This window comes from Apium graveolens, chromosome 8 (genome assembly GCF_009905375.1).
Source record: "Apium graveolens cultivar Ventura chromosome 8, ASM990537v1, whole genome shotgun sequence".
In the NCBI taxonomy this organism is placed as follows: domain Eukaryota; kingdom Viridiplantae; phylum Streptophyta; class Magnoliopsida; order Apiales; family Apiaceae; genus Apium; species Apium graveolens.
Genome location: NC_133654.1, coordinates 118,938,463 through 118,951,640, shown reverse-complemented (window position 1 = coordinate 118,951,640; position 13,178 = coordinate 118,938,463). Strand labels below are relative to the sequence as shown.

Genomic DNA, 13,178 nt, shown 5'->3' with positions numbered 1-13,178 from the left:
TGGGTTATCCTCATTTATGAACGTCAGATCTTTTATATTAAGTGATCAGGACCGTTAGATTCAAATATTAAAAGAGTATACACTACTCAAGCTCTCAGGTTTGAACCTCGCCAACAACAAATATTTATATTATTATTTATATACTACTAAAATTCTCAGGTTCGAACCTCACCAACATCAAATATTTATATTATTATTTATATACTACCCAAAATTCAGGTTTAAATCCTGCAAATAACAAACATTTATATTATTATTTATAAATATCCTCATAACGTAATGATCCAAAAAGAAATTTATTATAAATATAAAAGAAATTTTTTATAAATTTAAATAATATAAAAATATAATGAAGACCCGTGTATCACACGGATTGTAAAGCTAGTAGAAATAAAACTTAAAATGAAAATTAGAAATTAATCTACACCCTTATATCAATCTAATCACAACGCACAGGATTAAACAATATCCTTCAACAGAATCTCAGTTTTCCCCTCTGTTCGTAATTTGATTTTTCTCGTCAGACGGTAAGTTTTTTTAAAATCCGACTTCACTTTTTTTTCATCTCCCAACAATCGATTTGCATAACATATGTGTTATATTTCGACCTAATTTAAAAATTTTGTATTTTAGTTTCTAGTTTTCATTATAAAAATATTTTTAGTGAAATAGCACTCTGTATATACATATATATATAGGGTGCCCTTCCACAGCCACAGGTGGTTCTAATAACCACCTGCCGCATTGTTATATTGCGGGAGTATTACAGCTTTGCTTCAATGCGGGCATCACAATGTTACATTGCGGGAGTACTACCGCTTTGACTCAATGCGCCTTAAGCAATGTTTCATTGCTGCAAATAATTTAGTTTTATTTTTAAATAATTGTAAAATAATTGATAATAAAGATATAAATAATTTTAATTGATCTATAAATTCCTAATAGATTTATTATTTGGTTGTTATATTTTTATTTTATATTTATATATTTCTATTAATAAATTCTTTATTTTAACAAACTATTACTTAAGATTCGCGAAATTACAGAACAGCCCCCGCTGCCGCAATGAGCCATTGCGGCAGACGAGACCCGGGTTTAACTAATTTCTTCCTGAAATCCCTAATTTCATAATATCAAAAACCTAATTCTCCCACTCTAGGCGATTTCAGGCGATTTCAAAGCATTTCTCAGGCGATTCAGCTACTCAGGTATGATACACGCTTATACACACACATATACACACACACGGTCACATACTACTCCAATGGGTCATTGCTGCTTCCGCAATTACAGACACAGCCCTTGTATCGTTACTGTTTATAGTGTTGCGTGATTTTGTGGTCTTGCTTGTTCATAAGCCCCTTTTATCTGATTTTGTGATCTTGCTTGTGTATCTATTTCAGAGATTGTGTTATTGATTGTGTATCTATTTTAAGGATCAGTTATTTTGTTCAAGAATCAAGAATGGTGATTTGTTGTTTCTAAGTTTTTGTGATTGTAAGTGTTGACTTTTGTTGACTTTGATCATTTGTTCTTGATTAGATGTTTTTTGTGGTTTATAAGGATCATTTGTGCTATATTTGTGCTATCATTTGTGCTATATTGATTGATTGGTTGTGGCTAGCTTATAAACGAATGAGTCATGCCGAATTTTCGATAGGACTTAAAATAGAAAATAACGGTTCTATAAATGTTTCGTGTTTAAGTTGGGTATAAGTAACTTCCCGATTATATAGTATTTTTTATTGTGCACTTTGCAGTTACTATGGAGAATGAGTGTGGGCCTATTGTTAAATCACTCCTGACGATGCAGGATGATCATATTAGTACTGCCATATGGGCGGGAGGTGTACGGGATAAGCTGGATGTACGGCAGTACACAACTAATCATCAGCAGTGGATACTTTCGGATCTCCAGCGTGAGTTGCTGAGCCAATGGGGTTTCTCGGCTTTCACGAACAATCGTTCAGTTCCTCAGAATGATATTCATTTGATAACGGCCTTAGTGGAAAGGTACTAATTTGTAATCAATTTTCTCATTTATTTGAATCGTCATTGGCAATGTTTGTGATGTTTGTGTATGAATGCAATTGCAGGTGGAGGCCAGAGACTAACACCTTTCACTTTCCATTTGGTGAGTTGACCATCACCCTTGAGGATGTATACATGATTATGGGCCTCCATGTTAAGGGTCGTCCAGTTACTCTAGGGAGCTTGACGCTCCGAAGGCGTATTGGATGAGGGAATGACAGGATGCAAGATTGGATGAGGTGGGGCGTAAAGATATGTATAGGGACGGGGTCAAGCTTTACAAATTAAGGGAACGATATGCAGAGCTACCAGAGGGGGGGCTAGAATAGGATCTTGTGGTTTACACACGAGCTTATCTTTTATACATCATTGGGGGCATATTATTTCCTTCATCGAGTCGATATACCGTGCATCCGAGGTATTTACTTGTATTTGTTGCATTTCAGTTTTTAAATTGTAGTTTATAGCATCTTAGTCCTTCACTTGTCCTTTTTTCTTGATTTTGCATATGAAGCCCTATATTCTCATTTATTTTCAATTTGACACTATAATTCTTGTAATTGGTGCATTTTAGTTCTTAAATTGTAGTTTATAACATCTTAGTTCTAATTTGACATTAATGTCGCATTGTTTTTGCATATCATGCCCATATTTTGTCCTGTATTCTTACTTAATCTGTATTTCCTTTGTCACAGGTACTTACAGCTCATCCAGGATTCACCTCGGATTAAATCGTATGCATGGGGAGCTGCTGTATTGAGCTATTTGTTTAGAGGTTTGACCAAGGCTGCTCATAAGAGTGCAACATCACTTAATGGATGCATGATGCTACTGATGTTGTGGGCACACGAGAGGTTGTTACCTGGTGCTCCTAAGATTGCACCTGGGGTGGAGCTTGTTTGGCCGAGGGCTTTGGCATGGGCTGAGCCGAACCCTGATCGGAGGGAGAACCCTCACCACCATACAGGTACTATTCTTTTTTGCATATTTACTATTTGAACTCTCCTTCGACCAAACATTTGCATGTTTTTGAACTATCCAGTTTCATATGTTCCCTTATTGTTTTGCTTATAGGTCAGTACCGAGGGGATTTTGACCGATTTGAGATGAGTTGGCTGACATGGGAGCCTTATCGGTTATTCTTTGATGCGGTGGACTATTCTGAGGAGTAGTATGATGTCGAGCTGATGGATGCTTAGTATATGAGTCTCGGCCGTATTCCACTTATTTGCTTCGAGATTGTCGAGTATGTCATGTCGGACAGAGTCTTGAGACAGTTCGGTATGCTGCAGCATATTTCAGATGATCCTATTGATATGTCTGCTCTGCGGAGGGACATGTTATCTCGTTGGCAGAGGGACCAGCATATGACTACTCTGAGACAGTATCGGGATGAGTGGTATGCTTATCTTGATGGCCAGATAGAGCCCCTTGGAGAGGGGCAGTACGTGAGCATTGACCAGTATATGTACTGGTATAGGACCCATAGTAAGTTGAGGATTGCTCATTTTGTGGGTATTGATCCACGCAAGATAGTGCCGCATGACTGGTACTCTCAGCAGGACATGGTTGATGAGGTATATTTTAGAGTTTAGTTTAATATTTGAATCCTGTATTCATTTATTTCATTGTTGCATTTTTATAGGGTGTTCAGGTAGATGATTAATAGTTAATGATTTGTGTAGCTTGACTGAGGGATGAGGACATTGCATGCTATTCACAGCCATGATCCCCCAGACTGGTTCTATGAGTGCATTCCTGAGTTTTTGATTCGTTATGATCTAGTCAACACTGAGTGGAGGGGTCCTGCATTCAGTAGACCCAGTTTTGATAGACCCTCACGTGCACAGAATATGCATATTGATCCAAGTGCTCCTCCTTCACCTGAGAAACGTACACGTGAGGTGCGTTTCATTTATGTCATTCCAAAATCCAGTCTATTATATTGAATATGAATGTGTGTATGATCGTTATCTTATCGTGTTATTGCATGAGTTTGCTTTTGATTCTCATGATTCACCTACACAGGCAGCCAGTAAACGTCCTCGTCAGGTACTTACTCGAGTAAGTTATTCGGGTAGTCTACTACACCGAATTATATGTAGTTTGATCGAGTTATTGACATCTAATATAGGATGAGACTGTAGTCCCTAACGCTGCGGCTATCCCTGTACATGTCTCTCATCCTGTTCAGATTGAGGTACTTATTCATATTCGAGCATGTTATTCGCGTAGTCTAACTCTTTAGTTTTAAGATGTATATAATGTTTGATACTCAATACATTTGTAAGTTGTTGCTACTGCTCCCCCTGCTTCACAGTCGACCTCCCTATCTGCCCCCCTGTTGTTCAGTCTGATGCTGTTCAGTCTGAGGTACTACTCTTTAGTTTTAGAACTTTACTTTTTTTTACTATTGTGTGTCTTATACATATTCGAGTATGTTATTCGAGTAGTCTAACTCTTTAGTTTTAGAGGTGTATATAATGTTTGATACTCAATGCATTTGTAGGTTGCTGCTACTGCTCCCCCTGTTCCACAGTCGACCCCCCTATCCGCCCCCCTGTTGTTCAGTCTGATGTTGTTCAGTCTGAGGTACTACTTTTTAGTTTTAGAACTTTACTTTTTATTACTATTGTGTGTCTTATACATATTCGAGTATGTTATTCGAGTAGTCTTACTCTTTAGTTTTAGAGGTGTATATAATGTTTGATACTCAATGCATTTGTAGGTTGTTTCTACTGCTACCCCTGTTCCACAGTCGACCCCCCTATCTGCCCCCTGTTGTTCAGTCTGAGGTACTACTCTTTAGTTTTAGAACTTTACTTTTTTTTACTATTGTGTGTCTTATACATATTCGAGTAGTCTAACTCTTTAGTTTTAGAGGTGTATATTATTGGATTTTAATCGCAGCGGGGGCATGGTAAAATACTTTTACACATATAAAATCCAAATAAAAGCATATAAATCGTGAATAAAAATTCGAGGGATCGAATCTAACCTTTTAAAATAATTCGGAGACAACGATCAGAGATCCATAGCAGTTGTTCCTCAAGTGTGAAGCACTCCACCGGTATCCACCAAGAAAACGATGTTAAGGAGGAGGAAGGAGGTGGAGAGAATTGGGTTTTCCAAACTTTTTGAGTTTTCGGGTTTAATGTGGGTTAGAATAAAATAGGGTCTATAATAGTGTATTTATAGGCAAAATTTTCAGCTGAAATTTTCCCATAAATAATATTATTATTATCCCATTTATTATTCTCATTATTAATTAAAACACCTTTTAATTATTAATCTTTTTTCTAAACACTTTAGAAATAATTCTCTCTCTTGATTTAATTTCCAAAAATTAAATCCTTAATTTATAATATTAAGAACTTTTCTTAATTAATTTATAATCAATTAAATCTCATTTAATCAATTATTAAATTTGCCAATTAATTATTTATTTCATAAATAAATAATTATTAGCCATTATTAATTAATTCCTCCACCATTAAATCATTCTCTTTTTATAGTGTGACCCTGTAGGTTCAATATTAAGCCGGTAGTAGAAATAAATAATAATAAAACTATTTTATCATTATTTATATAAATTCTCTAATTTATTAAATATGATTAATTAATTAATCACATTTATTCTACATCGTGAGGGATACTTCTCAGCATATCGCGACTATCCGGATAATATGAATTCACTGCTTAGAATACCAAGAACCTATTCAGTGAATAGTTACCGTACAATAAACTCCTTCTACCCTACAATGTCCCGATTAAATACAAGGCATGGATCTCGTGTCAAGCCTATCTAATTCAATCACTTTGCTTACCATTTACTATGCGTAGTTCTATGCAAATTAGAAACTCCTTTCTAATTTCATTTACTCTGGCCAGCGATTCCTGAACTAGCATAAGTGGATCAGCCTTGAACATTCGCTTCCTTCACTGGAAGGGGTAGATCCTTTATTGATCATACACTATCTTCGTGTACAAATTCCTATACCCAGAAGAGCCCTAATAATTATCCCCGAAGACTAAGAACTAAACCAAATCATAGTTCAGTGTACACAAGATGACTATGATGACCTCAAGTCTAAGGATACTTGTACAACTATCACTATGTGAACAACTATTGACACGTGAGTGAACTCCATCAGTTGTTCAACTGTGCGAGTCATGTTCAGTGAACTTATTCCATAATAAGCACCTACATACTAGCTATAGTGTCACCACACAAATGTCTATGAGAACAGACATCCTTCATAATGAAGCAAACATAGTATGTACCGATCTTTGCGGATTATTAATTACCAGTTAGTATTCCTATGACCAGGAACTATTTAAGTTTAGAGTTATCATCTTTTTAGGTCTCACTATTATGATCTCATCATAATCCATAAAAAGCTTTACTCTAAACTATGGTATATCTTATTTAAACACTTAAATAGATAGAGCCCGTAATAAAAACAAAACAAGTCTTTTATTAATATCAATGAAATCAAAACAGATTACATAAAAGTTATTCCTAAATCCTAATACCTCATTGGACTTAGGACATATTCCTTTCAATCTCCCACTTGTACTAAAGCCAATCACTCTGGTATCTAATACCCATCATAGTCTTTATGACGATCAAAGTGACTTTCAGAAAGTAGCTTTGTGAGTGGGTCTGCTATGTTGTTATGTGTGTCAACTCTATTTCAATTCAATACAAGAAATGTTACCGCGCTCCCACTAACCCTTTTGTAGACGCATGGTTCATCTACGTTTTTGATAAAATCAAACTCTTTGATTGTCTCATCAAAACGAATGTTCCATCTTTCGAGAAGCTTGCCTTAAACCACATATGGTTCACAGTAGCTTACACGCTAGGTTTTCATTTCTCTTGGAAAGAAAACCATCTGGCTATTTGCCAGATCTCATAGTCGTAGTAAGCAGCAATCGCAAGCAAAATCCGAACTGATTATAACAGGGCTACAGGTAAAAAGTTTCATCAAAGTCAATCCATTGCCTTTGTTTGAATTCTTTTTCCACAAGCCTGACCTTATAGGTCTCCACCTGGCCATCTGCTTCAATCATTCTTTCGTATACCGTATACATAGATTCTATTCCGGATTTCATGGCACTATGCCATTTCTCTGAGTCAACACTACTCATAGCCTCATTATAGGTTACAGGGTCGTCATCATCAATGATCGACAACTCATTGTCATTCTCAATGACAAGGCCATAATACCTCTCAGGTTGGCGAGACACTCTCCCTGATCTATGAATGGGCTGTTCCACAAAAGGTTGTTCAGTCAGAACACCTACAGGTGTTTCCACTTGATCCGTAGTAGTTTGTGCTTCTTGAACTTCATCAAGTTCAATTTTGCTCCCACTGTTTCCTTCAAGGATAAACTCCTTTTCCAAGAAGGTAGCATGTCTGGAGACAAACACCCGATGATCGGTGTAAAAGTAATACCCTAAAGTCTCTTTAGGATATCCCACAAAACTACATTTTACGGATCGATATTCCAGCTTATCTGGGTCAACTTTCTTGACATAAGCTGGACATCCCCAAATCTTAACGTGTTTAAGACTCGGTTTCCTTTCTTTCCATATCTCATACGGAGTTTGAGGAACAGATTTGGAAAGCACCTTATTCAGCAAATATGCTGAGGTTTCCAATGCATAACCCCATAGGAATACTGGAAGATCTGCATAGCTCATCATGGACCGAACTATGTCTAACAAAGTTCGATTTCTCCTTTCAGATACCAATCTGGAGGCGTCCACTGGGAGACTATACCATTTACTTTGAGATAATCTAGAAACACTCCATTAAAGTATTCACCACCTCGATCTGATCGAAGAGTTATAATACTATGTTTGGTTGTTTCTCCACTTCATACTTATATTCTTTGAACTTTTCAAAGGCCTCAGACTTGTGTTTCATCAAACACATATCCGAATCCAGATCTATCATCTATGAAAGTAATGAAGTATGAAAATCCACCCATGGCTTGTGTAGACATTGGTCCACATACATCTGTGTGTACCATTCCTAGCAAATTTACAGTCCTCTCTCCATGTCTACTAAATGGAGACTTCAGTGCCACTATGAAGTGAGATTTTCATCATCCCTTTTCTTTTATTAGTTTGTTCAATCTGAAGTAAATTATGTCACATATATACAGACCATTATTTAAAGCACCACGTCCATAAAGAATATTATCTCTAAGAATAGAACATTCATTATTCTCAATAATAAATGAAAATCCAGCCAAGTCTAACATGGGAATAATATTCCTCACAATCGAGGGAACAAAATAACAATTATTTTAAACAATAGTCTTGCCCGTAGGCATATGTAAATGAAATGATTCTACATCTTCAGCAGCAACTCTTGCTCCATTTCCCATCAGTAAAATCACCTCTTTTTCCTCAAGAGTCCTACTTCTCCTTGGTCCCTGCAACAAATTGCAGATTTGAGAACCACAGGCGGTATCTAATACCCAAGTAGAAATTTAATTTAATGGCATATTCACTTCTATCATGAACATACCTGAATCAGAAGCGGTAGTCTCACTACCCTTCTTCTTCTTCAATTCTGCAAGGTAAACCTTGCAGTTCCTCTTCCAGTGCCCCACCTTGTTACAGTGAAAGCAAACAACTTTGCTCTTGGGGTCTTCAGCTTTTGGTGGAACCGGCATTTTCTCACTTACTTTCTTTTTCTTGGAAGGGTTCCTCTTCCTTTTCTTAGGATTGGAACCTTCACCAATTAGAAGAACAGAACTCTTCTTAGGGGGGAAATTTGATTCCACAGTCTTCAACATGTTGTGGAGTTCAGGCAGGCTGACATCCAACTTATTCATGTGAAAGTTCACAACAAACTGCGAGAACGAACTCGGAAGCGATTGCAAGACCAAGTCTTGGCTCAGCTCCCCATCCATGGCAAAACCAAGTTGTCCAAGACGTTCAATCAAATTGATCATCTTAAGTACATGGTCATTCACAGATGATCCCTCAGACATCCTACAACCGAACAGCTCCTTCGATATCTCATATCGAGCTGTCCTCCCCGCCACATCATACAACTCTTGTAGATGCATGAGGATAGTGTGAGCATCCATACGCTCATGTTGCTTCTGTAGCTCAATGTTCATGGAAGCTAGCATGATGCATTGAGCAACATCTGCATCATCTATCCACCTACGATATACAACATGTTCATCATTATGTGCATCACTAGCAGGTTCAGTAGGCTTAGGTGAGTCAATCACGTATTCCAGCTTCTCAATCCTGAGAACAATTCTCAATTTTCGAAGCCAGTCAGCATAATTAGGACCAGTCAATTTGTGAGCATCTAGTATGCTCCTGAGTGATAGTGCAGAAGACATAATGTATATTGTAAATCTGTAAATGATAAACACATAACAACACTTAGCAAATATTCGATTTCATTTTAAAACACTATATGAATCGGGTCTTTATTCATAAGTGGCTCCCACTAGTTTTCCTAATTTATTCAACCCCCTACGTGAAAAATTAAGCATTCATAATGCTAGTGGGAATAGGGATCCTATATTCCATTACACGACCCCGACTGTAGCACGAACCACCATGTAATGTTCAATAGGCAGACAACTTTTGTCAATTACATCTAATGTTATTCCCTAATCAAACTTTAGCCTCTTGAATAATTGAGTCACGGCTGTGGCACGACAAACTCAATATTCTAAGTCAAGTCTAACCCAACATTCCGTACAATTGAATCAGTCCCCAAAGGCCCACGGCTGTGGCACGTAACGACCTTTAGATTCTTATTCAATGTACACATCTCTATGTAATAGACAAGTATTTCTTACTTCGAAATCAAAGCCCTCGGTTGTGGCACGAAATGATAATGATTCAAAAATAAGAAGTACTTTTCTATCATGTTGGAAGGCTATGACCGACACAAGCCCGTTGTATCATTGGCCAATTACTACTTGATATTATTTAATTTTAGAGGGATTATATTATGTTACAATCATAATCATATTATAAAGAGATTCTTCCTTTTAAATTAAATATTTCAAATCAATAATCAATAATCAGATGATTCCCAGATCGGGTGGAGCATTGTCAAGAGGCGTCACTTAATAACCCTTTTTTACAGATAGAAATCTGTTGTTGACAGAATCATCCTTTCTCTCATATCGAAAATTCATATTCAATTACGTGTTTTACAAACACAAGAATCTCATGATTGTATTCATAATATTGTTATTAAGGTTATGAAACAATTTCACTATACTAGGTTGTCTAACAAACGCCTTATGTTCATTTAAGTTCACCTAAATCTATCATCGCATGATAAACTAAGCATATATCACATATATCTACATGAATAAACATCAAGGTAGGCATGTTCTATCATCTAGCACATTAGTCTAAGCATTATACATCTCTATGTATCACATGAAGCATTTAAAAGCAATTAAAAATAGTCAAAAATAGCTTTAAAACACTTCATGGAAATATAAACAGTTCAAAACTTTTATATAAACTAAAATTGATCACTCCATTAGATCCGTCTCGGAAAAACGAATCCAACGGTATATTGCACGCGCAAAACGGAGTTACGAAACTCCCAGAAAATCAATTTTAAAATCAACAGACGGGCTGTAACGCATTACAGGAACGCGTTACAAGCCCTGTAACGCATTCCGGTGATGCGTTACACCCCTTTTAAGCCATTAAAGGGTGTAACGCATTCCGTGAATGCGCCACAGGTGTGTAACGCATTCCCGGAATGCGTGACACCCCTATTTTTTTTTTGCAGCCGCCTGACAGTTTTCTTTCTCGGTTGCCGTGTCGCACCAGACTTCTCTTTATCTTTGTCAGCATCAATACAGCAGTCCCAACACAGCAGATGCATAGACAATACAAACATATATATATACTATATATACATATATTTATACTTATTTAATTACGAATTTAATTACAAGAACTTCAAAAATTCATAATAAAAAATCTATACATCATAAAATTATGAAAAAAATACCCAGACGATCTACAACACTTGTAGAACCCAGATCAAAATTCAAAATTATTCTGAGAAACGATTTCTCATCAGACAAAATTAATCCATGATATAACTTGTAAAAATCATAATTAAATCATACAAGCACATAAAATTCTGAAATTTTTACCACAGATCTATATGCATACAACCTATGCTCTGATACCATTGTTGGATTTTAATCGCAGCGGGGGCATGGTAAAACACTTTTGCACATATAAAATCCAAATAAAAGCATATAAATCGTGAATAAAAATTCGAGGGATCGAATCTAACCTTTTAAAATAATTCGGAGACAACGATCAGAGATCCATAGCAGTTGCTCCTCAAGTGTGAAGCACTCCACCGGTATCCACCAAGAAAACGATGTTAAGGAGGAGGAAGGAGGTGGAGAGAATTGGGTTTTCCAAACTTTTTGGGTTTTCGGGTTTGATGTGGGTTAGAATAAAATAGGGTCTATAATAGTGTATTTATAGGCAAAATTTTTAGCTGAAATTTTCCCATAAATAATATTATTATTATCCCATTTATTATTCTCATTAATAATTAAAACACCTTTTAATTATTAATCCTTTTTCTAAACACTTTAGAAATAATTCTCTCTCTTGATTTAATTTCCAAAAATTAAATCCTTAATTAATAATATTAAGAACTTTTCTTAATTAATTTATAATCAATTAAATCTCATTTAATCAATTATTAAATTTGCCAATTAATTATTTATTTCATAAATAAATAATTATTAGCCATTATTAATTAATTCCTCCACCATTAAATCATTCTCTTTTTATGGTGTGACCCTGTAGGTTCAATATTAAGCCGGTAGTAGAAATAAATAATAATAAAACTATTTTATCATTATTTATATAAATTCTCTAATTTATTAAATATGATTAATTAATTAATCACATTTATTCTACATCGTGAGGGATACTTCTCAGCATATCGCGACTATCCGGATAATATGAATTCACTGCTTAGAATACCAAGAACCTATTCAGTGAATAGTTACCGTACAATAAACTCCTTCTACCCTACAATGTCCCGATTAAATACAAGGCATGGATCTCGTGTCAAGCCTATCTAATTCAATCACTTTGCTTACCATTTACTATGCGTAGTTCTATGCAAATTAGAAACTCCTTTCTAATTTCATTTACTCTGGCCAGAGATTCCTGAACTAGCATAAGTGGATCAGCCTTGAACATTCGCTTCCTTCACTGGAAGGGGTAGATCCTTTATTGATCATACACTATCTTCGTGTACAAATTCCTATACCCAGAAGAGCCCTAGTAATTGTCCCTGGAGACTAAGAACTAAACCAAAGCATAGTTCAGTGTACACAAGATGACTATGATGACCTCAAATCTAAGGATACTTGTACAACTATCACTATGTGAACAACTACTGACACGTGAGTGAACTCCATCAGTTGTTCAGTTGTGCGAGTCATGTTCAGTGAACTTATTCCATAATAAGCACCTACATACTAGCTATAGTATCACCACACAAATGTCTATGAGAACAGACATCCTTCATAATGAAGCAAGCATAGTATGTACCGATCTTTGCGGATTATTAATTACCAGTTAGTAATCCTATGACCAGGAACTATTTAAGTTTAGAGTTATCATCTTTTTAGGTCTCACTATTATGATATCATCATAATCCATAAAAAGTTTTACTCTAAACTATGGTATATCTTATTTAAACACTTAAATAGATAGAGCCCGTAATAAAAACAAAACAAGTCTTTTATTAATATCAATGAAATCAAAACAGATTACATAAAAGTTATTCCTAAATCCTAATACCTGATTGGACTTAGGACATATTCCTTTCATATATAATGTTTGATACTCAATGCATTTGTAGGTTGCTGCTACTGCTCCCCCTGTTCCACAGTCGACCCCCCTATCCGCCCCCTGTTGTTTAGTCTGATGTTGTTCAGTCTGAGGTACTACTCTTTAGTTTTAGAACTTCACTTTTTTTTACTATTGTGTGTCTTATACATATTCGAGTATGTTATTCGAGTAGTCTAACTCTTTAGTTTTAGATGTGTATATAATATTTGATACTCAATGTATTTGTAGGTTGC

At 35.8% G+C, this 13,178-nt stretch overlaps 1 protein-coding gene across 1 annotated transcript; it reads left to right on the top strand.

The window, feature by feature from the left end:
* Positions 1 to 3,728: 3,728 nt before the first annotated feature.
* On the top strand, positions 3,729 to 13,021 carry LOC141679936 (uncharacterized). The gene is made up of 6 exons (XM_074486294.1): positions 3,729 to 3,935; positions 4,060 to 4,083; positions 4,166 to 4,231; positions 4,541 to 4,623; positions 4,760 to 4,826; positions 12,956 to 13,021. Exons 1-6 carry the CDS (start codon positions 3,729 to 3,731, stop codon positions 13,019 to 13,021), a joined length of 513 nt encoding a protein of 170 aa, XP_074342395.1.
* The last annotated feature ends 157 nt before the right edge of the window (positions 13,022 to 13,178 follow it).